Source organism: Neomonachus schauinslandi, chromosome 9 (assembly GCF_002201575.2).
Source record: "Neomonachus schauinslandi chromosome 9, ASM220157v2, whole genome shotgun sequence".
In the NCBI taxonomy this organism is placed as follows: domain Eukaryota; kingdom Metazoa; phylum Chordata; class Mammalia; order Carnivora; family Phocidae; genus Neomonachus; species Neomonachus schauinslandi.
Genome location: NC_058411.1, coordinates 1475513 through 1500939, shown reverse-complemented (window position 1 = coordinate 1500939; position 25427 = coordinate 1475513). Strand labels below are relative to the sequence as shown.

General features: G+C 66.5%; 1 protein-coding gene across 1 annotated transcript in view; it reads left to right on the top strand.

The window, feature by feature from the left end:
• The window catches only part of KIF26A (kinesin family member 26A), a 28201-nt gene extending 3678 nt beyond the window's left edge, over nt 1-24523 (top strand). Inside the window, exons 3-15 of the mRNA XM_044918037.1 lie at nt 5747-5937; nt 12258-12447; nt 16735-16944; nt 17467-17560; nt 17851-18113; nt 18243-18408; nt 18519-18681; nt 19012-19174; nt 19831-22687; nt 23220-23425; nt 23532-23552; nt 23934-24084; nt 24340-24523. Of these exons, the coding sequence (XP_044773972.1) occupies nt 5747-5937; nt 12258-12447; nt 16735-16944; nt 17467-17560; nt 17851-18113; nt 18243-18408; nt 18519-18681; nt 19012-19174; nt 19831-22687; nt 23220-23425; nt 23532-23552; nt 23934-24084; nt 24340-24521 (4857 nt within the window). The 3' untranslated portion in view covers nt 24522-24523. The remainder of the gene's footprint in view (nt 1-5746; nt 5938-12257; nt 12448-16734; nt 16945-17466; nt 17561-17850; nt 18114-18242; nt 18409-18518; nt 18682-19011; nt 19175-19830; nt 22688-23219; nt 23426-23531; nt 23553-23933; nt 24085-24339) is intronic.
• Nucleotides 24524-25427: the final 904 nt, after the last annotated feature.

Sequence of the window (25427 nt, the reverse complement as noted above, 5' to 3'; positions counted from 1 at the left end):
AGGCCTCCCTGGAGGTGTGAAGCATGAGGCTTCCCTGGAGGTGTGAAGCATGAGGTCTCCCTGGAGATGTGAAGCATGGAGGCCTTCCTGGAGGTGTGAAGCATGAGGCCTCCCTGGAGGTGTGAAGCACAGAGGCTTCCCTGGAGGTGTGAAGCATGAGGTCTCCCTGGGGGTGTGAAGCATGAGGCTTCCCTAGAGGTGTGAAGCACAGAGGCCTTCCTGGAGGTGTGAAGCATCCAGGCCTCCCTGGAAGTGTGAAGTAGGAAGCCTCCTTGGAGGTGTGAAGCATGAGGCTTCCTTGGAGGTGTGAAGCATGGAGGCCTTCCTGGAGGTGTGAAGCTTGAGGTCTCCCTGGAGGTGTGAGGCCTTATCAGGAGATAGGGCTGGGGTTGGGGTAGCGGAGGAGGGGGAAGAGGGGTCGGGGGCCCAGGCCAGGCTGTGTTGGTGTGTGCGGATGCGTGGAGAAGCATCCCCGTTGCCGCCTGCGTCACCCACCCCCATGGAGCCAGGGGCAGAGGTCAGTGGATGACTATGAAAGCTAGTTTTGCTTGGTCCGTTCTCCAGGCACTGCAGAGCTGGCTGCACAAACTTCCCCAGTGAGCGTCTCTGAAACAGAGCAGTGTGTAGACCTTCCCTGTGGGCTCTGTGCTCTGTGGGGCCGTGGGGGATGGAGGCACAGGGAGGGTCCTTAGCTGCTGGGGCAAGGTCGCATACAATCCTAAAACAGGACAGACCCCTGCCCTGTCCCCACCCCTTGGCTCATTGGCCCTTCTGAGTTCAGTGAGGCCATGCTGGTTGATATTCCTACCTCTGGCGTGGTCTTTGAAGAGATACTGAGCTGGACCCTGTGACCCATTGCTGGGGCTGGTCCTCCAGAGGGCACTCTGTCCTTAGGGCCTCCCTGGCCCTTGGCAGCTTGGGGATGGGGTACACAGGGGTCAGGGAAGAACTTGGGGTCTTGTGCTAGCTTCCGTTTGGTGTGAAGATGCCCTCTGGGTGTGGTCTTGCTGTTTCTGACTCCTCCATTATTAAATCTTGGGGTGAAGGCAAGAAGAGGGAGACCAGCCCCCACCATGCATGCCGGGGGCCTCCTGGCCTGAGAGCTGGGCTTCCTGGGAGGAATGTGCTGGGGGGCAGCACTGAGTTGGGGAGGCAGCTCGGGAGAGCTGGGTGGCTTCCTGGAGGAAGTGGCATTGAGCTGGGCCCAGAGAGATGTGTCAGAGATGGTGGGCCCAGCACCATGGTGTGGTGGGGAGTGTGGGGGCCATCGGCAATAGCAGGGGGCTCCTTAGCTGGGGAGGGAGCTGAATGCATGTCTTGCTGGGGCCTGGAGGGCCAGGCAGAGAGGGTGGTCGGCCTTCGCTCTGAGAGTGCCCAGGAGGTAGAAGATGGACAGGAGCTGACAGTGGGAGTGAGCGGGGTTGGTGCAGCCGGTGTTGGGAGGCTTTATGCCTCCGTGGGCCCTGGGGGATGTCGCTGGCCTCTTGCTGGGCAGCCCCGCCTGCAGCCAGCACGTTGTAAAACGTGGGCATTTAAGGCTCTCTCTCTGTTTTATGTGCACATTGATTGCGTTCGGGGTGGGTGGGAATGGATTTATAATTAGACAACAGTCCTGGCGATCAATGGGGAGATTATTAGAAGCATAAATAGAACTTTAGGATTCAGATGAGGTAATTTCCCCAGAACCAGGGCATCGATCGCTAGAAGTGGCTCTGGAATGTTAAACTCTCAGGAGGAAGTGCGTCTGGAGGACGCGCTGCCAGTCTGCACGACAGCCCCTCCACGGCCCTGGGGGGTGACTGTTTCCAGCAGACGCGGAGCCCTCTGGCTGGGAGGGCCGGGCTGCTGTCCTCCGTTCTAGTGTGTGGAGAGGAGGCAGATTGTGGCAGGGGTGGTCTTTGGAGGACCCCGGGCTCTGAGGGCCCAGAACATTCTGGGTGCTGGGGCTGCGAGCCTGCCCCATGGTCCTGCAGGGGGTCAAGTCATGGGCCTGGCCACCTGGAGAGCTAGCCACGGCTGTGATCAAAACTGAAGCCCACCTCCCTCGTCTGGGAGCACTGAGCTCGGCCCTTTCTGGCTCCTTCCACCTCCCCAGTGTCCAGTGATGCTTCCTGGTTGTGGGCCCCCCGGCGGTGGACAGTCTGACGTCGGGTGGAGGCAGCCCTGCTGCTGTAGAGGACGGAGGTGCGCGCGGGAGCCGGGCTCTGGCCTGTTGCTGCCCTGGCCGTGGTGATGGCCGTGGGCCCGCCAGCTCCTCCGCCCTGGCCTGCTCCCCTGGGTCAGGCTGTGAACTGCGGCCTGCCCCGTGCTGACAGATGTCCACAGGACACCTGCACTCATCTCACGACCGCAGTCCGTGACCGTGCACGGTCGGCTGGGAGGAGCACGGGCCGGGGCAGCCAGAGGGGGGCTCGGTGGTCTGCAGTGCTGCTGCCAGGCCAGCAGAATCTGTGCAAACCTTCCCGCGTCCTAGGGCTCAGAGTCCAGGGAGAACCCAGAGCCAGGGGCTCCTGACGGGCCATGGGGGCTGGGGCAGTGGCTGCCTGGATAGGGAGGATGGAGGGCTTCCTGGAGGAGGTGCTGCACACTTCTCTGATGTGCAGAACAGGAGGTGAGGTCATTTTGGTGGTGGCAGATTGTGTGGCACCAGCTTGGGAGTACTGCTGACCCTGGACCAGCCTGCTTGCCTCCCCCCGTCGCTGGGATCCCCGGTGGGGCCTCTGGTAGGTGCCCACCCATCCTCAGGGATGTGGCTGGGCTGGCAGGGAGTGGAGGGTTCTGGCCTGTCTCTCTGACCGGGTCCATTGCTGGCGCCCTCTCTGGGCCTCAGTTTACCCGCCCGTGGAATGGACGTTGGACCAGATGGGCCCCTCCTCCATGTGAGGCTGCTTCTGTGACTGGGGCTGGGGGCTGGGGGTGGGACAGGGCACTTGTAAGGGTCAGGATGTCCTTAGCCTGAGGCCCCCTCTGGGTGACCAGGCGGAGCTTCGAGGGGCAGGTGGGTCTGCCTCCTGAACCTCTGGTTCCGGGCACACACCCCGTGAGCGGCCCGTGCCCCGCGCTGGGTCCAGACTGTCTGCATGGTTCGGTCCTGGCTGTTGCTAGCCCCCCGCCCCCTCGGCTGTCTCCCCGCCCCCGTGGCTTGAAGTGACCCCCCAGGGAGGTACTCACCCTGTCCTTCACGTGCCAGAACTGGACGGATGTTGGAGCTCAGGCCCAGAGCGTTCCTGAGAAGGGTTAGCCTGGCGTTTCCCAAACTGTGCTCCACGGAACTCCCCCTCCCCGTCCCCCCCCCCCGCCCTGGGGGCGCTGGCTGGTGTTGGGCGCCTCCGCCGGGCCCCGGGATGGCGTGGCCTGCCTCACGCTCTCCTCTCTTCATGCTTCTCTTTCGTTGCTGCTCTGGTGCCTCCATCTCGTTTTGTTCGGCCGCCCGCCCGCCCCCCCCCCCCCCCCCCCTTTCTTCTGTCCTCCTGTTGTGGTCATCCCTCCCGCTGTCCTCCCTCCCGCCCCCTCCGGCTTCTTTTGGCATGCCTGGGTTCTGCTCCTGGCAGGAATCGGCAGTGGCCGTCCCGATGGCCGGAGCCGTGTCTCGGCAGCTCGTGGGATGGTGGAGCCGAGGCGCGTGCGGGACTCCTGAGACAGGTCAGTGCGGGCGGCCTGCGCCCTCGCCGGGTGGTGCCGGAACATTCTGGCTGGAGGCGGACAGGCTGCATGCGACGGTGGGCTGGCCCGGGCTCTGTGGGAGTGGACGGAGGGGCCGTGGAGGGCCATGGTGCGGCGGCTCTGCCCCCTCTGTGACCCCACCCCTGCTTTGGTCCCCTGCGGTCCAGGATGCCTCACTGAACAGTGACCAGGCCTGGCCGGGGCTGCTGGGCCTGGGCCCCACGGCAGAGCTGCCCCGGGGGCTGGATGCATGTTTGAGGCCATGGAGGATTGTGTATCATGTGCGTGTGAGGCAGGACTGGGAGGACAGGCCGATGTCCAGCCGTCAGGAAGTCCTTAGGGCTGGCTGCCCCGTGTTACTCACGCATTTGCCCTGAGCGTCCACAGCCTCCTGGAGACGAAGCAGCTTTGGGTTCTTGTTGGCTAGGTCTAGGCCTGGCTGACCCTCCTTCTGGAATGTTCCCTGTGAGCTGGTGCCCCCTCCGTTCCGGCAGCCCCATTTCCCTCAGGCCTAGGGGTTGCCTCCCAGCTGTGGGCTGGGTCTGTCCTGTGTCTGTGTCCCTGCCAGGCTCTGTGCTCCTGGGAGACAAATTTATGGAACACCTACGATGTACCAGGCAGGGTGTTAGCACAAGGATGTGGAGGAGACCAGGTATGTGTGATAGGACGTGAAAGGTGCTCATGAAAGCTGGTGGAATCGGAAACTATGATGCTGAGCATGGCCCTATTACTCCCAGGGGTGGGGCGCAGGAAGCACTGGACAGACTGAGGGAAGCTGAGGAGGGGTCAGTGGGCCGGGGAGGCCAGGACAGGGCACCTGGGCAGGGGCAGGGAGTGGCCTGGAGAAGGACAGGGCTGGCTGGGCTGGGTTCTGAGGGATGCATAGGAGTTCCTGCCCTCTGGGCAGAGGCAAGGCAGGTGCAGGTTGTGGTGGGTAAGGGCCTGAGCTGTTTCAGGTTCACCCTTCTCTGCTACTGACCTATCCTTGAAGCCCTGGGGGAGTGGCTGGGGTTCTGGGAGCCAGGGCGGGAGTGGTGTGTGGCTTCCATCTAGCTTAAAGTGTGGGGCTCTCTGTGACCTTCCTTTGCAGACATGGTTTTACTGTGTCCCAAGAGGGGTTGGAAGCTGGTGCTGACCACCGGCTGGGCAGGGTGAGACCCTCTGCCATGGTGGGGGGTGGTGCTGCCCCGAGGTGGCAGGACCTCCTTCAGAATGTTCCTCTGGGGCGTGTGGTGGCTTGTCCTGCTGCCACCCTGGCCTCTGGCTGTGTCACTTGGGAGATCCCGAGGACGTTGGGCCCTTCAGAATGTGACTGCTGCCCGGGCTCTTCACCCTCAGGGTCACTGGGCAGGCCCACGTCCTGTCAGCATGGGGACGCCTGTCCTCCCCAGCTGGGCCAGAGGATGCCTCAGGCAGTGCTCCGGGGAGCCCTGGAGGCTGGGGACAGGGGGCCCTTGGGGCAGCGGATGGGGCTGGGTGTGGCCAGGCTGAGGCAGTCTGCTTCCTTCCCCCGCTCTGCCGGGGGCCAGGTCTGGCCTGGGGGTCCAGGGCCCGACAAGTGCACATAAATGTAATATATGGTGGCCGGATCTCAAGTTTGCTGGCGCCGACTTAGGGATCATTCAATTACATTTGTGCTTCATTACAGGGCTGTCTCCCTCTCTAGAATTTATTTTAGCTAATTAGTTGGAAATGCCAGAGTAGTATTTCAGATGACGGGAACATCATACATTATCATACACAGGGCAATTAGTGCTTGTGACAAATATTTATTGTGGTTTCTTCTTGGCTTGTGCCTCTGGGCGCTCCCAGGTGGTTGACCCGGGGTGAGGGGTGTGGGGATCCCTGTCCCTCTGTCTTGACTACAGATGTGCTCACGACATTTCTGGAACTCGATGTGGGAGAGGCTAGAAAGTCTGGTCCCTGGGTGGGCACGTGTGTCCACGTCTGCTCCGTGGGCCCCGCTGGGCTGGCAGGTCCCGTGAGTGCGGGGCCCCGGGGAGCATGCTGGGGCTCTGGGGCGCACAGCTCGGCCTCCCCAGCACGTGTGTGTCCCTCACGCGGGCTCCCTCCTTCCCACCAGGCTGAGGCCGCGGTGGCTGCCGTGGCGGTGGCAGACACGGTCCGGGATGGCGCCCCCACCTTGGGCTCTGACGGCGTGTCGAAGACGTGGGGCCGCAGTGGGGCCTGCACAACAGCTTTGGTCAGCCCGGCCCCGGGCGTCCCAGCGGGAGGCTCCACGGGCCCGTCGGCGGCAGCCTCCTTCTTCATTAGGTAGGTCCTCCGCGGCTTCTCGGCGGGGCCTGGGTCTGGCTGGGGGCCCCTCGGACAGGCACTGTGGGCGGGGACCTCGGCTGCTGGCCCCTGGGGCCCGCGGGCCTTCCCGGCCAGAACGGAACCCCGGGCGGACGGGGGGTGGGGGGGCGTGCTGCCACCGGGCACCACGTCGGCAGCCACGGGCATCGGAGGCCTCTCGGCCTGGGGGTGGACGCAGCCACGGACAGGCTTCGAACCGAGTCTCTGCCCCTTCTGAGCTGTGTAACTGCAGACAAGTCACACAAGCCGTCTGTGCCTCAGTTTACTCTCCTGTTAGATGGTGCTTTCCTCAGAGTTGCAGCGAGGTGCAGCGAGGTGATCTCCGTGGCGGCCCCGCCTGAGGAGGCTCAGCCCTGCATGTCCTGGGGCATGGGCTCGGGCCCTAGATAGCAGGCTGCCGCAGGCTTGGGGGGGCCGGGGGTGGAATGGGGCTTGAGGGAGGGTCCTGGGGTGAAGGAGGACGTTGGGGTGAGCTAGGGAGGGTGTCCTGGGGGTCAGAGTCCCCGGGGAGGGGGGTGGCTGCTGGCACATTTACTGTTGCTAGAACCCTGGAGCTCACGTGGTCCTGTCCCAGCCTGAGCTCCGGTGCGTGGTTGGGACTGGAGCCCCGGGTTTGGTCCCTCCAGGTCCTCAGGTCCTGGGGATGTGGGCTGGTGTAGCCCAGGCCCGGCAGGTGCAGGGGTGGGAAGTGGTGTGGGAACAGGGGTTCCTTCCCGCTCCCCCCCGCCGCCCCGCTGCTGCCCCTGGGGAGCTGTCCTTTGGCTTCGCCCCTCCTGGCAGGGCGCTCGGGTTCTGTACACAGGAGGCCGAGCCTTCGTCCTGCATGGAGGACTGTGGATTACAGGTTATAATGGTGGTAATGAACGGTAATGGCAGGCCCAGCCGCGGGTCACTGTCCCATTAGCAGCCCTGGCGGGCACTGATAAGCTCATCCATGAATCATGCGCTGGCGGCGGAGCCGGGCGCCTTATCAGCGGGGGCTGCGGATCTGCCTGGGGAGTGAGTGGTGGTGCGTGTGACGGGCTGGTGGGGCAGGTGGGGGGCCTGCCCCGCGGCTTGGGAGTCCCGTGCAGGGCACGAGAGGGGCAACGCGGGGCAGCGGGGGAGGTCCCTTCCGGGTTCGCCCCTGTCTCTAGGGCTGTCCTGGTGGCCATGCTCGGTCAGGCCACGCTTGCGGGAGGATCTTCAGCCTCTCAAAAGGAAGAACGGCCCCAGTGGTCCCTGGTTGTGGGGGCCACACTGGCTCATTAGTAACCCCGTGGCCTGCAGAGCAGGTGCTGGCTGCCTTTTGTCTCCATTGGAGCCAGGCTGCTGCTGACCTTGGGAAGTTACCATAGAAACAAGTGCTGGGGACAGCGGGAGGCAAGTTTTCCGATGGGGCGGGAGGCGGGGAGCGCTGCCTGCTTCCATTACTTCCAGCCTGTTGGACGGCCCTGAATTGCAGCAGCTTCTAGAAGAGTCGTGGGCCAAGCTGGGGCGGGGGGCGTCTGGTGGGGAATGCCATTGAGAGCTTGTGCTTGACTCGGGTCAGAGACCGTCTGCTCGCTGGCGCTGTAGCACCCTTAACCTCTGGGTGGGATGGGAGTGCTCCTGTTTAGTGTGTGGGTGTGCTGGGGGAGGCTGTGGCTCAGAGGGAGAAGGGGCTTGTCTAGGGTCCCCGAGAGATCCCGCCCCGGGGGCCTCAGGCATGCGTGGGGTGTGTGTTCTATGCTCCCACCTGAGCCCAGCCCATGCCCTGCCCCTTGGCTCGCTGGCCGGGGGTCTGTGGAGCTCTGATGGCAGTGCGCGTCGGAAGGGACAGAGCAGAGTGCTGTCCATGCTGTTGAGGGCCGTGGAGGTGGGGCTGGAGTGCTGAGTCTGGCATTTGCCGAGGGGCGGCAGAATGGGGGGGAAGTTGGGCGTGTGGGTTCTCCTTTGATCCTGGAGCACTCCCCGCGGGCCTTCCCACGACCTCTGAGCTCCCCACCCTGATTTGGGGAAACCAAGGTGGTTTGGGGAAACCAAGATGGAACGTGGTTGCATGGGGACCATAGAGCATGGGGCTGAGGCCTGGCGCCCTGCACCCCTCAGCTGGGCCCCGCTGGGCCCTTCAGGCTTGGCGGCCACGGCCTTGGCTGAGAGCTCAGTATGCCGACCCGGCCTGAGTTCTGAAAAGGCCGGGCGGCCATAATTACATTTTTCCTGGAGGCTTTCGTGACCTTGACTCCCCTTTCCTGAGCCCTCCTACTCCCATCTCTGCAGGCTCCCTTCCTCCAAGATGTCTCCATTAGTGGTCTTTTGGGCCTTTCTGGGGGTCACCTCCCAAATTCCTGAATGTAGATAGATGTTTTGGAAGAATGGCTGGGGTCTCCTGGGCAGGGGCTGGGAGGGGGAGGGGTGAGTTTCCTTCGGGTGCCAGGACATCCTGCTACACTCAGCTGCCCCCCCACCCCCATTGCAGCCGCCGTGGAGCCCCTTCCCTGGTGTCTGCCTGGACGCCTAGCCCACGGAATGTCAGGCCCAGCACCCAGCAGAGGTCCCGAACCCGAGGGGCTGCTGCCCGGGGGCACCCAGAGCAGGGGGCTCTGCGGGGAGTGCCTCTCACCTCCAAGCTGGGGCGGAGGAAGCCTCACAGTCTCTGGGTGAGGGTCCCAGGGGACACGAAAAACGCCCGCCATGGTAGCAGGTGTCAGAGCTCTGGCTGTGAGGACCTTGGTCCCTGGTGTCAGCGGTGTAGGGCCCTCTTGGCAGCCCTGCACCTCCGGGCCCCCCGTGGGCAGATCTGGGGGCTCCCGGGGCCTGTGGGTGGCAGTTCCCTGTGGGCTGGATGCAGGGTGGTGGGGCGTGGCCAGGGCCACCAGCCTCATCCTGGCCCAGTGAGTTAGGAAGCCCTGGGTTGGCCGTGCCCAACACCCACACGTGTCCGAAAAGCCCCGAGACCCTCGCAGAGGTAAGGGCCTCACCATCAAGGCTAACTGCCTGGGAAACCACCTTCTCATTTGGAAGAGGCGCCTTTTCTTTGTAAAAAGGCGAACTGTTCCCTGAGGGGAGTTGGAGGTGCCCATTCCCCAGCCACTCACTCACTCATTCATTCAGCCATGCATTCATTCATCCTGCACACCTGCTCATCTGTTCACCGCACACCCCCTCATCCACGCACCCGCTCCCCTGAGCACCCGCCGACCCGTGCACCCACCGACCTGCGCACCCGCTGACCCAGGCACCCGCTGACCCAGGCACCCACCGACCTGCGCACCCGCTGACCCAGGCACCCGCTGACCCAGGCACCCGCTGACCCACCCACTCGCTCACTCACACACCCACGCCCAGCCGTGTCAGGGCGTCCTGAGCGTCCCGTGTTGCCTTGGGCTTGGCAAACACCTGCCCTCGGGAGACCCCGCCTGGTGGACTTGTGTCTCAGGACAGGGACTGGTTCCTATAGGAGCAAGAGGCTCTGCGAAGCCCAGCTTGGGGGCATCACGGCGGGCTTCCTGGAAGAGTGTCTTCTGAGGGGTGAAGTTGCTATTTGTCCAGTCTTCTCTTCAGAGCCAGGCCGCTCAGACTTGCCTATAATCCCCTGCATGTCTCGCCTCCTGCTACTCCTCACCCCTGCAGGTCCCACCCTGGGCCCCCGCCTCCAACAGTGCGGTGGGCCGTCCCGGTCCTGGGTGGGGTGCTCTGCGAGGCCCGGCATCACCTGCCCCTGCTCTCTGCGCCTTCACTGGTCAGGAACCAGGCCTGTGCTCCAGAAGGCTGCAGCCCTTGAGGCTTGAGGGCCAGCCCGGCCCCCAGAGGGCGTCCCCCGCCCCGGGCCTATGGACTGAGGTGCAGCTGCTGGGTTTGTACTGGTGGTTAACAGGGGCCTGGATTTCATCAAAGGAGCGAGTGCCCGTCCTGGGCCCTTGTTAATGCAGTGACATGCCTTTGAGTCACGCCTGGTGGGGTGAGCCTGTAAGAGCAGGACCTGGAGGGCCGGGCGGGCCAGGGCACAGCTCCTCGGCTCCCAGCCCCTCGGGGGCTGACCACAGGGCTGGGGAGGGCGGAGGGGGTGCTCTGAGTTAGGTCAGACCACAGGGTGGGGACGCCTGGCCAATAATATTCCAGACTCCCAGGCTGGCAGGACCTCAGAAAGTGCCAGGCCCAGCCTCTGTGCAGGTGTGACCAGAAGGTGTCCAGTGGGGAAGGACGCCTCCCATGCTGCTCTGCTAGGGCCCTGAGGGTGACCTGCAGGGGCCGAGGGCTGTGCTGCGGACCCCTGGCTCTTGAGAGGGTCACGGAGGGTGCAGACCCACCAGGCAAAGCACTGCCCTCCGGTCATGGCCTCTGCAGACTGGAGGTTCCGACCGACGTTGCTCTGGCCTCCCCCAGCGCCTTAGCCATCAGCCACGGGTCCTTCTCAGCCTCTACATCCCCTGGGGCTGCCTGCCGGGGGCTTGTTCTCCGGGTCAGGTTGTAGCTCCTTCCCACGGGGCAGCTAGCAGGAAGCCGTGGCGTAGCCCGAGGTGGTTGGGGTCCAGGACCGGTGTCCGAGGCTGGGAGGGGGCAGGGCGGGGGAGCCCCAGACTCCCACGGCCCCCTGCCCAGGTCTCCCTGGTCCTTGCCCTGCCCAGCCCTGACTGCCCCCAGGGTCAGTCACGCTGCAGTTTGGGTTAGTGGCCGTGCCCTGTGGCCTTCCTAGAGTTGCTCTTGCCCCCCCACTCGCCCCCATTCCTCCTCCTGCGCCCAGACGATGCTCTCAGCCACCATTCTGCCCCTGGTCTGCAGTGTGATTCTCAGGGAGTTTTGAGGTTTACAAATACGGGGCTCGGGGAGGAATCGGGCTCATGTTGGCTTGTGGCCCGAGAAAGCAAGCGCCCCGGCTCAGGGCTCCCTGTGCCCCCAGGTCTTGGGCTCCTCCTGGGCAGTGTGTGGGCTCCACTCTCCAGGCCCCCCGGCCCCGCCCCGCTGGGGCGCCACCGGCCACTGCTCTATTAAGGATCCGCCACGCATCGTAGATTACTTTTATTTCCCGCCATGACACCTCACTAGGAGGAAAGCCGTCCCCGGGGTCCCTTAAAAGACAACTCCTATTAAAGATGAGTGGGGTTAACCAAAATGCCGGCGGCAGATCGCAGGGTGGGAGGCTGGCTGAGGGCCGGGCTGCCCCGTGTGGGCAGGCCCTTCTGTGGGCGTCCTTCGGAGGTGGGCCCCGTAGGGCGCAGAAGAGAGATGCAGGTGGGTGTTGGTGCTTCAGCCCCGGGCTCAGCTCACATCCCAGCATACCCCCTCTCGCTGGGGGCCCCTGCCCGCGTGAACGGGGTGACTGAGGCCAGGCCATCTGGGCGGTGGGGGTGGAGTGCGAACACGGACCCAGGCCCATCTGTGTCACCTGGTGTCACCTGTTCTGGAGGGTGGGGGCTCTGATGCCGGGCCAGCTCTCACTTGGTGCCGTGGGGAAGATGTGCTGGAGTCGCTGTGGGGAGACCCTGGCGGGAGGGTCGGTGGGAACCAAGACCCAGGAGCGTGGCGGGCCCGTGGTGTGCACGCATGTGCGTGCGTGTGTAGGAGGGTGCTCTGGGAGTCCGGAACAGTGGCTCTCACATGTGTACCAGAAGCCTCCCCAGGGTGAAGACCCCGGGGCCTGGGCAGACTGTGGGTTCCCTGGGGACGCCGTGGGGGGCTGGCGGGGCCACATCACGCAGGGCTCCAGTGCCAGCTGAGGATGGTGGTGAAGGGGGCAGGGACGGTTGGGGCTTTGCTGGAGGCGCCTCCCTGGGCTGAGGGGCCTTGGAGGCTGAGGCCGCAGGGACAGCATTTCCGGTAGGATCCCGAGGCCGGGTGCGGGCGGTGGGGTGGGGCCTGGGGGCCACGGTGATCACGGGCACACCAGGCTTCACTGGGCTTCTCCTGTTTGCCGGCACTGCCCTGGCTGCCTTGGACGCTTTAGCTACTCAGGGCTGCACACAAGGGCCTTGCTGGTCGTGTCAGCCCAGGTTAGCGATGGGGAGACTGAGGCACAGAGACTAAGCCACCATGCCCGGGTCACACGGCTTATGAGTGGCTGACCCCAGCACACTCCGGCCTGCCCCCCACCCCACAGCAGCTGCTGGGTTGGGGACCCAGGGCAGACGGAGCTCGGTGGGAAGAGGGCGCACTCAGTGCAGGGTGAGGGGAGGGGCGTCTGTTGCCTGGCCTGGCCAGGACAGGACACGGCAACCCCAGCCCTGGGGCCCCCCCGGGCTGTGGGGCCGACTTGGGGCGGGGCAGGCGACCAGGACAGTGCCGAGTGCCCCACCTGCCCCCTCTCCTCCCCTCCCCAGGGCTGCCCAGAAGCTCAGCCTGGCCTCCAAGCGCAAGAAACCTCATCCGCCGCCGGCCCCTGCTGCCCGCAGCGCCTCCCCCTACCCCACAGACTTCAGCGGGGTCCTGCAGCTGTGGCCGCCCCCCACGCCCCCCTGCCTGCTCAGGGCCGCCTCCAAGGTTAAGGACAACCCCGGCAGTGTCGGAAAGGTAGGCCCACCCCTGATGTGGGGGTGACCCCGGGGGCTGGTGGGTGGGATGAAGCCAGGGATATCTGAGGAGGTGCTGGGAGGGGGCACAGGAGATGGAGGGATCCTGTGTCCTTCTCCCAGGTTGGGCAGGGTGGGGTGCAGACAGGAAGACTGAGGCCCAGGCCCACCTTGGCAGCTCAGGGTGGCAACAGGAGCCTCGGAGACTGTGGTGGGGCTTCAGGAAATGGGCGGGGGTCCCAGGGATGCTGGTCTCAGTGGGGTGGGACAGCCAGGGCTTCCTGGGACTAGGGGTTGGGGTCTGACCCCCAGGGACCCCCCCATACCTTGTGTCTGTTGGCATGCTGCCATGAGGTGGGGCTCCAGGGCAGGGATGGGACCCCTCTAGGCCAACGTGTGATCACCTGGTTCAGGTGGGGAGACTGAGGCCAAGAGGGGGGAAGGGCCTTGCCGTGGAACAGGCTGGCTGGCCCCTGGCTCTGATCCCTGGCTTTCGTGGCCTTTTGCCGAGACTGGGCTTCTGTCCCGGCCCCATCTGGTTGGCTCGAATTGCACCCTGGCCTTACTCGAGGTCCTGCGTGTGTGGGATGTGTGTGAGCACGTTAGTGAGGTGGGCTCTTTGTGCCTGTTGAGGGTGGGGAGACTGAGGCACAGTCACTCAGCTCTGAGGGTGAGGATTGGACCTGACCCCGAGGGTGTATCCTGAGCATTTTCCTGATTTTCTGCCTACACTGTTCCCGGTGGCCACTCCCAGGTACCTCCCCAAGGGTGGCTGGGATTGGGGTGGACCCCCCACACTCCAGCGCCCAGAGGCTCACCCCCTGTAGAGGGGGTTGGCTGGGTTCCAGGCTCTCCCGGGCTCAGCCCGCCCCACCCCGCCTGGGACATGCCTCATGGGGCTGGGCTCCTGGTGCCGGGGTCTGCTGAGGGTACCCTGCCCCAGGCCTGAGCCACGCCCCCCAGTCTCATGGTGACTCTGCCGGGCTTCTCCTTCTGGAAGCCTCCTCTCACCCTGTCACCCCCACGCCCTCACAAGCCCGAGAGCCTACAGCCCCGGCCAAGCCTCAGTGCATCGGAGTCCCTGGGAGCTCGCTAGAGTGGGGGGGTCTCAGCCCCGCCCGCCTTGGCTCTGGGAATGCAGGGCTGTGGTGGGCACACTCAGCTGGACGGGGCAGAGTGGCTGCAGGGGAGGGGCTCCAACAGCTCTGGGCCTGGCTCTGACCTCGGCCCGCTCACTCAGCCTGTCTGGACCGCTTGGGCTTCTCTGTCCGAAAGCGGGGGTGGGTGGGGCTGGGCTGCGTGACTCCGGCCCAGTAACCGCTGCGTTACCGGGGCACCGGGGCCCGGCAAGCCTCCACCACCTCCTGGGGCCCGGTGTCCACCCAAGTATTCTGGGGCAGGCCGCGGCTCCCTTTTCTGCGAGGTAGACGAGCCCCCTCCCCTCCCCCCACCCCAGTCCCTCAACACAGGGAGCCCCTGGCCACCAGTCCACTCGCTGCCCCGAGCCCCCTCCCTGGCTCCCTGGACGTTATTTGCACGAATGTCACAGTCAGAAATGCCTCCTGAAAGGCATTTCATATTGTCACAGAAAAGAAGTTAGATTACATTCGATTCTTGACATTAATGTGCTACTTAAGATAATTCATCATCTGGCAGTATTAAAAAAGACGTCCTTTCTGTGGGTGCTGAGCAGTGCCCCTCCCCCCTCGCCGCCTGGGCCACCTCTTCAGAGTGGAAGCCCTTTTTTATGCAAAACGTGTTTTTTCCCTACCTGGCAGCTATTCAGCGGGGCTTTGTAATATCTGAACATTTCGGGGAGAGACTCAGCCTCCCTTGCCTCCTGCAAAGACCCTGTCATTTCCTGGCAGGAATGACAGGATCCTTGCAGACAATGGCCTGTGCGTTCAGCTAGGACGGGGTGATGGCCCACCGGGTCCGCCCTGTCCCCTCCCGGCAGGCTGGGGCTCCCCGCGTGGGGACTCTCGTGGCTGGCTCCCCGCGGCACCACTGGGGCATTTCCTGCCCTGCAAGAGCCCGGCCTCGGCCTCCCCCCACCCCAGGAAGCCCCTCCAATCCGCACAACCCATTTGGCTCCTGAAGTGGCCGGGAGTTCACGCTGAAAAAAAAATTGCCAGAAATTACCGGGAAGTGCACATTTTCGTCTGCTTGGCAGCGGCACTTGGAAATGAAATAGTTTTGTTCGCGTCGTCGGGGAATAAAAGAATCGATTCTCGCCTGATGGAGCCCAGGTTCAGGGAGTGCAGCGGAGAAGTGTTTCTATAGGTTTCTCCCCGGAGGATGTATCCTCCTTCCTGGAACGATTTTGCATGTCAATTTGCCGCGTGCTGAAGGGGAGAAGATGAGCCTTGCGCGAACTACCCACAGTAAACCAATTTTGCCGGCGTTATGTATCTGTCACTTACAATTAAATCCGTGAAAAATATCGGCTCTGAAATGAGTCTGGTAATTTGATTTATGCTGTAGTGGAGAAATCGAAGATTTCATTGGGGAGCGGAAGGTGGTGTCCTTCAGCAGAAAGTGGAGTCTGGTGCCCCTCGCAGGAGGGACCCTAGTTCACCAGGGCTCCTCCAGGTCAGAAGGCGCCCCTGGGGCCATGCAGAAGATGGGGTTTGGGATGTTTATTCTCCAGGTTTTGGGGTGTCTGCAGCGCAGCTTGCTCTGGGCTCTTGCGTCTAGGTCCCGGCCCCCCTCCCCCCTGAGCCTCTGTTCCCTCGAGGGCGTTGGGGCCGGTGGTCTGGCCGCAGGGATGCCTGTCTTCTGTGGAGCCCAGCTCGGGGGTGGGGGACAGAGGATGGGGGGCACACTTTTGTGTCTGTTTTTGTGTTTTAGGGTCACATGGGAGCAGAGGCTGCTTGGTCCCTTGCCAGGGCCCCCAGGCTAAGGCCCTGTTCTGTCCCCTGTGCCCCCTCACCTGTGCCCCCTGTCCAGGCCTCAGTGTCTCCAGCACCTTGGGGCAGCACCTTTCCCTCGGGGAGGATTACCATGTCCTCTTCCTTCCCAGTGTGTCCTTCCACTGGCCTGGAATCCTGCCAGTGCCTGGGGTTTGAGTTGGGCTTCCCAGCTGGCTCTGGGGTCAGAGCCCCGGTCCCTCAGCTTCTCCCCTAGGCTGTACCCCTTTTGTGCCTTTGTCCCTCTGGTCCCATGCGGCCAGAGGCACTCAAGGCTCCTGACCGGCCTGGGGAGCTGGCAGGGAGGGGCTTCTTAGAGGAGGTGGGGGCTGGACTGACCTGGGGGGCTGGGGCTGCCCTTTGGCAGCTGGGGGCAGGTCCTTGCCATGGTCGCCCCAGCCCCCACCCCAAGCCCACCTTCCTTGGGGCTGCACTTTGAAGCTTCCTGAGCCCGGCCGGCTGAGGTCGGGAGATGAGGTGCAGCCCGTCCCTTCCCCCTGGGGGTGGAGAATGCACCCCCAGGGGAGCACTCTGAGAAGGGGCCGGGCCCTGTTGGCAGGGTGTGGGGGCCGTGCGCCTTCCTTCCGTGGGGGGGACTGCGTCTTGGGGCCTCTTCTGCTTGCCTCTCTGGCTTCCCTTCTTCCTCTGCCCTCAGCTTGGGATTTGGGATTTGAGGAGACCCACTCCCAGGCTGTATGACCTGGTGACACAGTCGACCTGACCCGTCCGCACGTTTCCTCTCTCCTTAAGCCGAAGTGGGCCTGGGAGGGGGGTGGCCGGCAGAGCTGCGCCGTGTGCGTGGGGTTGATTCGGGTCCCAAGGGCTCTGTGCCTCTGGGTTGAGCTCACTTAGCTTCCAGCTCTGCCTCGGAGGCAGCGGAGGGTGTGGAGGAACCCCAAATCAAGGGCAGGTGGGGTGCTCTTGGGTGCCATCCCACAATTCTGTCCCTCTGTTCTGGGGTGCCTGGAGCCTGTTCCGCTCTCTTGCCTTTTCCCCCTTCTGTGCTCCAGCATCCATCCCCACCAGTGTCCTGTCCTCCCCCACCGCGTGCTCCCGTGGGACCCCACCATCCTGTCCTCCCCCGCCCTGTCCTCCCCCACCTGGTACTCCTATATGCTCCCCTCTTCTGGCCCCTGCTCCTCCTCTGCTCACTGCCCCGCACCAGGCTAGCGTCCCCTCAGTGAGCCTTGCTTTCTGCCTGCCTGGCTGATCTCATATGGGATCTGGGGTGCAGGCATCCACATTCCTGCGGTGGGGATCCCCGTGCCGAGGCCTGGCCCGCTGTCTCAACTCGCGCGAGTTCCTCCTGCCCTGTAATTAGCGGCCGCTGGGCGGGCGGGGCAGCTGCTCAGAGGCCCTCCCCCGCCCGCCTCCTCCAGGTGAAGGTCATGCTGCGGATCTGGCCGGCACAGGGGGTGCAGCCCTCGGCCGAGTCCACGTCCTTCCTGAAGGTGGACCCACGCAAGAAGCAGGTGACCCTGTACGACCCGGCCGCTGGGCCCCCGGGCAGCTCAGGCCCCCGACGAGCCTCTGCTACGGCTCCCAAGATGTTTGCCTTCGATGCGGTCTTCCCCCAGGACTCGGAGCAGGTGAGGGTGGCGGGTACCCCCAGGGGCTGGGGCCAGGCCTGCGCTTGCTTCTCGTGCCCAGGGAGGAAAAGGAGGGAGGCAAGAGCGAGGTCCAGTGGCCCAGGCCCAGCCTGTGGTGCATTACCCTCCTCCTTGGCCCGGCCCTGGGGGTCTCCCACCCTCCTCCCGGCCTAGTTGTCAGGCCGCTTGCAGGGAAGTGCTCTGGATTTTCGGCGGGCTCTGTGGAAGCTTTGTGAGCAGGGTTTGCTGTTTGCTGGGTGTATGCAAGCATCTGGGGTGCGGTGTGGTCTGTGTCCCAAGTTGCCTCCACGAGGGCGGCGTGAGCCGTGTGCCTGCCTGGCTCACGCCACGTGTGTTGGGTGTGCACGTGGAGAGCTCCGTGTCCTGGGGCCTGCGTGTGCCAGGCTGCCCCCCTTGTGAGTTGCCAGCCTGCATGGGATGGGGACAGACAGGTGTGGTGGGAGGCTGGGTGTCGTCCCCTTGACCCTGGTGCCTGCCTGGCATTCTGTGCCCCTCTCCCAGGCTGAGGTCTGCTCGGGGACGGTGGCTGATGTGCTCCAGTCGGTGGTCAGTGGGGCCGATGGCTGCATTTTTTCCTTCGGCCACACGAGCCTTGGTAAGCATCCCCCATCACCCCGTCTCCACAGTCTCTGGGCCTCATCTTGCAGGCGGGAAGGGGGATATGGGTCATCCCATACGGGCAGTGGGTGGGCCCAAGGGCCGGGGAGGGGGGCACGTGGAGAGGAAGCCCCCTGCAGTCCTGGGAGGCAGGGGGCCCCTGGGTCTCAGCGGCCCCACATTGGCCCTGAGGGTCCCAGGCTGGCCCCGGGCGGCAGCGGGCGTGGCTGGGCTCTGAGGGCGTGTCAGGCTGAGTGTGGGGCCCTGACACGCCCACGTGCCCCCCAGGCAAGTCCTACACCATGATTGGGAAGGACAGCTCGCCCCAGAGCCTGGGCATTGTGCCCTGCGCCATTTCCTGGCTCTTCAGGCTCATTGAGGAGCGCAAGGAGAGGACCGGCACGCGCTTCTCGGTGCGCATGTCGGCTCTGGAGGTGTGCGGCCCTGACGAGGGCCTGAGGGACCTGCTGGCCGAGCTGGCCTCCGGCAGCCTCCAGGACGCCCAGTCCCCGGGCAAGTACCTGCGGGAGGACCCTTTGTGTGGGGCGCAGGTACGCCACCGGCCCCGCGGCCACGGGGGTGGGGGACAGGGCCATGGGTCTTGGGGGCGGCGAGGGTGGCCTCCGGGAGGCAGGCCCGGACCGCAGCTTGCACCCGCCCTCCCCTCCGCCCGCCCCCAGCTGCCGAACCAGAGTGAGCTTCGGGCGCCCACGGCAGAGAAGGCAGCCTGGTACCTGGATGCGGCGCTGGCGGCCCGCAGCGCCCGCCGGCCCAGCTGCAGCTCACACCTGCTCTTCACGCTGCACGTCTACCAGTACCGCGTGGAGAAGTGCGGCCGGGGCGGAAGTAGGTGTCGGCTCGTGCGCCCCCCGCCCGCCCTGCCCGCGGCGCCCGGGGCTTCGGGGGCCCGGGTGCCCTGGGGGCCGCGCCGCCACCTTCCTGCCCTGTGCTTTCAGTGTCTGGGGGCCGCAGCCGCCTGCATCTCATCGACCTGGGCGGCTGTGAGGGGGCGCCCAGCCGGGGCGGGGAGGCCCCCGGGGGACCCTCGTGTCTGTCTCTGTCGGCCTTGGGCAGTGTCATCTTGGCCCTGGTCAGCGGGGCCAAGCACGTGCCCTACAGGTGAGTGGTGGGCTCCTCGGCGGGCAGGGCGGGGGTGGCCCCTGGGGAGCCAGCCAAGGGCATGGCGGGCGCGTCCAGTGGGCCTGGAACCCTGAGCTCCTTGGGTCTCTGTCCCCCTCACCCGCCAGGCCTCGTTCCTGGAAGGCTTGTGGGGGGTCCTGGCCCCGAGGGCCAGATGCCAGAGTTGAACCTGGGCTCCAGGCATGGCCCTGTCCTGGGGAGAGGCCTGTCTCCTTCCCTCCCTCCCGCCCTGTAGCACCCCCACGCCCAGCCTCCCACCCTGACATCCCCTCCCCAGGCCCTCAGCCTCTGAGCAACCCTCGCCCCCAGGGAGCACAGGCTCACCATGCTGCTGAGTGAGTCCCTGGCCACCCCCAGCTGCCGGACCACCATGATCGCCCACGTCTCGGACGCGCCCGCTCGCCACGCCGAAACGCTCAGCACCGTGCAGCTAGCTGCCCGTATCCACCGCCTGCGCAGGAAGAAGGTCAAGGTTGGCTCTGTCTCCTGCCCGCCCCTCCCACCCCGAGGACCCTCCGAGCGCCCCTGCCTGGCATGGTGAGGGGCCTGCTGCCCATCCCTGGCTGGACTCCCCGTGGGCTCACAGGACTGCACCCTTGTGGCTCTGCCTGGACAAGGCAGGGAGCTGTGCCCAAAATCACCTGGCACCTCAGGCAGGACTGGAACTGCTCCCAAGGGGGCTTGCGGTTGCCGTGTGCCTGGTCGGGGGTTGGCCTGTGGTCCCCATGGCCTGCGCCCCTCCTGAGTCTGGCCCCCGGGCGCCAGCCAGCAGGGCGCTTCCTGGGCAGCCCTCAGCGGGGGCAGGAGGGTAGAACTGGGGGGGCCCTGGGGACAGACGGACCTGGGTCTGAATCCTGGATTTGCAGTTATGTGCGGTGTGGCCGTGGGGGTGTGTTCTTGCCTCCCGGTGATTTGGCTTAATGCTGTTTCCTTGAACTCCCCGGAGAAGATTCGGTTATGCTTGGCGCCTGAGCCCTTTGGTGCTGCTGCCGCCTCGGTGGGGTGCGGTGGGTGGATGCCACCGTCGTGTCCTTCCCCCCCGCTGCGGCGTGGGCGTGTGTTGCTAGGACGTGGGGGATGAGGCGGTGGGTGAGGCGGCCACTCACGCGGGCCTGCTCTGCCCCGCAGTACGCGTCCAGCTCCTCAGGCGGGGACAGCTCCTGTGAGGAAGGCCGCGCCCGCCGCCCCCCACACCTGCGACCCTTCCACGCCCGCTCTGTGGCCCCGGAGCCCGGCCGCCTGGCGCCCAGCTCGCCCGGAGACCCCGAGTACTCCTCCAGCAGCGAGCAGTCCTGTGACACGGTCATCTACGTGGGACCCGGCGGGGCGGCGCTGTCGGACCGCGAGCTCACCGACAACGAGGGCCCGCCCGACTTCGTGCCCATCATCCCCGCGCTCAGCCGCCGCCGGCCCTCCGCGGGCCCGAGGGATGCCGACCACTTCCGTTGTAGCACCTTCGCCGAGCTGCAGGAGCGGCTGGAGGGCATCGATGGCAGCGAGGGCCCCTCAGGAGCCCTGGGTGACCCCGGCGGAGCCCAGGCTGGCCCGGCCTGCGGGGGCAGGAAGCCCTCGCCGCCCGAGGCCGCCACCCCCAGGAAGGCCGTGGGCTCCCCACTGGCTGCCAGCACGCCTCGGGGCAGCCCCGCCCCAGACACCTGCCGGGGTGCCCTGGAGCCCTCCAAGGCCGGTGCCGACCAGACGGAGGGTGGCAGCACGCGGCCCGAGCTGCCCGGGCCAGACAAGGCTGCACCGGGAGGAGGCAGGCGGCCGCTGCCCAGCCCGGCGCCCCCGCCTCCTCGGCAGCTGGAAGCCAGCAGAGCGCCAGAGGACCCCGGGGAAGGGCACGCTGATGGAGTTGTACGGACGCCCCCCGTGGGCAGGAGTGGGCAGGCGGGCGGCCCCCGCCCCTCTGCACAAGGCCGGCGTCTGGAGCGGGGCCTGCTGACCACCACGGTGACGCTGCAGCAGCCTGTGGAGCTCAACGGCGAGGATGAGCTGGTGTTCACGGTGGTGGAGGAGCTGTCCCTGGGCGGGCTGGCCGGCTCCAGCCGCCCCACCAGCCTGGCCAGCTTCGGCAGCAACTGCTCTCTGCAGGCCCTGGCCTCGGGGTCGAGGCCGGTGAGCATCATCAGCAGCATCAACGACGAGTTCGATGCGTACACCACGCAGGCCCCTGGCGGGCCCTCAGAGGGAGCTGCCTGGGCTGGTAGCAGCCACGGCTCCTCCATCAGCTCCTGGCTCAGTGAGGTCAGCGTCTGCACGGACGACCGCCTCAGCCCCACGCCACAGCCCCCCTTCCGGGCCAGCCCTGACTCGCCAGCAGGGCCCGACCCCCTGGGCCCCCCGCTCCCGGGCGGCTCCCCGGATGAGGGCGGCTGTCGGTTCCCGGAGCACGGCGGACCGGACAGTCCTGGCCTGGCCCGGAGTCCTCGTCCTGGGGACGTGGCTGCTGCAGCCCCCGCCGCCCGACCTGGCAGGGAGTCCCCAGCCGCGTCCCCGTGGGGGGCAGCCCCAGCACAGACCATCCACTCCAGCCTCCCCCGGAAACCGAGGACTTCCTCAGCGGCCGGTGGTGCAGGCGGTGTTCGCCTGGCTGCGAGCCCTCCTGGCCCCGGGGGCCTATTCGAGGACCCCTGGCTGCTCCGGGCAGATGAACGTGGCCCACTCCCAGTGGCCTCTGCCAGCAGGGCTGCCAGCCCAGCGCCAGGGCTGGCTTGTGCCCGGAGGGTAGTGGACGGCTGTGAGGGGGCAGCCAGGGCGGCCCACAGGCCAGAGGCCGTGGCGCAGATCCCGCCACTGCGGAGGGGGGCCACCACGCTGGGTGTGACCACGCCCACTGCATCCTGCAGGGACGCCCTGGCCGCCGCGGCCGCCTGCTTGGGCAACGCGAAGCCTGCCCCCAGCAGCAAGAAGAGTGTGGCTCCCAAGGGAGGCCTCTTCCCGAGGTCCAGTGGCGCAGCCCCCCCGGCCCCTCCCGTGCGCAAGTCCAGCCTGGAACACAAGAGCAGCCCGGCCCTGGCCGCTCCCCAGGCCGGGGCCCTGACCCGGGCTGCGGCTGCTGCCCTCCTCCGAGGGGAGGAGGAGGCCAGGCCCGGTGGCCGGGCTGACCACCCCGTCCCCAGGGCCACGTCCAGCCTGAAGGCCCGGGCTGGCAGGGCGGAGGCGGCGTACCGCCCCGGCGCCCACGGCTCCCTGGAGCGGTGTGAAGGCCTGGCGCACGGCACTGGCAAGCCCAGGGAGGCTCCTGGGAGGCCGGCCCGGGCCGTGCCCAGGTTGGGTGTGCCGTCCACCAGCCCCATGCCTGGGCCCGCTCCTGCCTGGAGGGGCAGCCCGGCCAAGGGTGCGGGGGCCCCGAGGCCCCTGGCTGGCGGGGGCAAGGGCCGCAGCCTAGCAGCTGGGGGATCGAGGGCCCTGGGTCCTCCGGGGAAGCCACTGGCCGCGGCGGTGGGCAGGACCCCCGGCGGCCCCGTGACGGCGCCCAGGGCGGCCCCGCGGGCCGTGCCCGGCGTCGGGGCCAAGGCCAGCCGGGGCACCATCATGGGCACCAAGCAGGCGCTCCGGGCCGCCCACAGCCGCGTCAACGAGCTGGCAGGGGGCGGCGCGCCCGGCAGGGGCTGCCCCTCCCGGGGCTCGGCGGACTCGGACAGCGGCAGCGACAGCGGCGTGACCGTGGGGGAGGAGCTGCCGCCCGCCCCCTTGCTGCCCTCGCCCTACAGCAAGGTGACGGCCCCGCGGCGGCCCCACCGGGGCAGCAGCGGCCATGGCAGCGACAACAGCAGTGTGCTGAGCGGCGAGCTGCCGCCCGCCATGGGCCGCACGGCCCTGTTCTACCACAGCGGTGGCAGCAGCGGCTACGAGAGCGTGCTGCGCGACAGCGAGGCCACCGGCAGCGCCTCCTCGGCCCCCGACTCCATGAGCGACAGCGGGGCCGCCTCCCCGGGCGCCCGCTCCCGCAGCCTCAGGTCGCCCAAGAAGAGGGCCACAGGTGGGTCCCCGAGGCCGGGGCCGACCCGCCGCAGCGGGCTGGTGAGGGCCGGCGTGCGCGGGCCGCTCCGATGGGGCGCAGGGGGCCGGGGCAGGCCTCGGTCTGGGGGCCCCGGCCTGGCGCTGCCCCCGGCTCGGGCCCAGCTGCCTGGGAGCCCCCCAGCCAGTGTGGAGGGGAGCCGGTGGGCTGGGCCGGCTGCTTGCTCCGAGCGCGGCGGACAGAGTGGGCGGCAGCTGGGGTGGGGAGCGGGACGTGAGGGGGGGCGCCGCTTGGGCTCAGGACTCGGCCCCAGGGGCAGCGGGGGGCGGGGGCCTTGAGCAGGGGCCCAGTGTGCCTGGGGTGCTGAGGTGTTGGGTGTTGAGGGCTGCCTGGGGAGAGGCCGGCCAAGAGGCTGGGCCGTGTCGGGCGGTGGGAGCAGCTGTCCAGGGCAGAGCTGGCTCTTAGGGGCAGGGGGGTCCCGGACGGCCCCTGTGCCAGGCGCCGGGGCCTGGGCCCCAGCCCCCGCTCACCTAGCACCCCCACTCTGCTCCAGGTCTGCAGCGGAGACGGCTGATCCCCGCCCCCATGCCCGACGCTGCTGCCCTGGGCCGCAAACCCAGCCTCCCCGGGCAGTGGGTGGACCTGCCGCCGCCCCTGGCCGGCTCCCTGAAGGAGCCCTTCGAGATCAAGGTGTACGAGATCGATGACGTGGAGCGTTTGCAGCGACACCGCCCACCCCCAAGGGAGGACCCGGCTGAGGTCAGGGCCGGCGGGGGCTGGGGGTCAGAGGTCCCGGAGGGCAGGGTGGGCCCCTGGGGCTGTGGCCCAGCAGCCAGCTGACCTCCCCTCCTCCTCTTGCCCTCAGCCCTCCCAGGATGTGGAGAAGGTAGGAACCAGCCCTCCCCAGCCCTGAACCCGGAGTGGCCTCGATGCCCACTCCGGGCAGAGCACGTGGTCGGAGGGGTCCTGAGGTCACCACCGTTGTCTCGTGGAGCTGCACCTGATAGAGGGTTTCCCACCGCTGTGCCCCTTGGGCCCGGGTCCAGGTTCCAGGCAGGCACCGGCAGGCTGCTCTGAGAGCACCTGGTGTGAGCCCCACCCGTGGGGGGGCCCGGGTCTGACCCCCGCCCACCTTTGAGGCCCCACTGTACATTTGCCCGGGCCTGGAGGCTGGAGGACGTGGCCACGGCCAAGGCCCGGGTTGCTGGGAGAGCCTGGGAGAAGGTGGTCCTCTGTGCCTGAGGACCTGCCCGCCCCTTGCCCCCAGGGTCTGGTGTGCAGCAGTGCCAAGCTGCGGCTGGCCGAGCGCAGGCAGCAGCGGCTTCGGGAGGTGCAGGCCAAGCACGAGCACCTGTGCGGGGAGTTGGCGGAGACCCAGGGCCGGCTGATGGTGGAGCCTGGCCGCTGGCTGGAGCAGTGTGAGTCCCCCGCCCTGCCTCCGCTGGGGCGCAGTGAGGCTCCCCGTCCAGGGGAGGCAAGGCTTGCGGGACCCTAACCTCCGCCCTGCGCCCCCTGCCCTGGCTCGCCTCGCCTGCTCTGCACCCCCAAGCCGGCCACTTCCCTGGAGAGCGCCGGCCGCCCTCCTGCACCCTGGCCGGACGGGGACCCAGACGCTGGGAGGGGACAGAAGCGTTTCCTCGGCCCCTGACCCGCCGCCCACTGTCCCTCCACAGTCGAGGTGGACCCGGAGCTGGAGCCCGAGTCGCCTGAGTACTTGGCGGCTCTGGAGCGAGCCACGGCCGCCTTGGAGCAGTGCGTGAACCTGTGCAAGGCCCATGTCATGATGGTCACCTGCTTTGACATCAGTGTCGCTGTCCCCACCGCCACGCCGGCGCCACAGGAGGTGGACGTCTGAGGCTGGGCGCTGGGGCGGGGGGGGGGGGGGGTGGGGTGGGGTGAGGATGTGGCGGGGGCTGGGGGATGAGGATGCGGAGGGTCCGGTGTGGGACCGGCAAGGGGGGCTCCGAGGCGGCGAGGGTGAGGGAGGGGCTGGCCGGGCGGAGTGGACGGCCGGAGCGAGGGAGTGTGCCGGAGAGGACACGGTCACCACCCAGATAGCAATGCAAGTGCCTTTATACCTTGACTCGGACTTCTCTCTTTTTGCGTTTGGTGCTAAGGACTCAAGACACCAGCAGACGGTGTGCTCAGGCTGTGGCCTGGGGGCCGGCGGGGGCCGTCCAGGTGCCAGGTGCCGGCCCGGGCCTCTTCCCAGCCAAGCAGTTTCATGTAGCAGGACCGCTCTGGGCTCAGCCGGCCCGTGGGTCAGGATGCAGGATTATTTTTCCTTTACAGCTGTTTTCTCTTGGCAGAGCCGGTCCCGGTGGTCCCCAGACCCCGGTCTGCGCATCGTCCTTGCAGCAGATCGCGCCAGGGCGGGGTTGCAGGGGGTCCTCCGGGCAGGGAGGGCCAACCTTCCCTCCCCCCCGGGACCTGCTCTGTCCTGAGGACACAGGGAGGGCAGTGCCCACAAGGCGCCTTCTTCTACGGCAGGAATTTTTACCAAAACCACAAGCAAAAAACAAAACCAACACACACACAAAATGGGGCGGGGGTAAGGGTTTTGTAAAGGTTCTGTTAGGTTCATATTTTTGTATCATTTTGCCTATAAATGCAGTATTTGCAGTGGGAATTTGGAGACAAATGATCTATGTTTTTATGGCTTTCTATGGACGGTATCCCTCAGGCCGGGCTCTTTCCGGGGGGCGCCCTGGGCAGGGCGGGGGTCCTCGGGCGGCACTTCTTGCCAAATGCAGACTGGGGG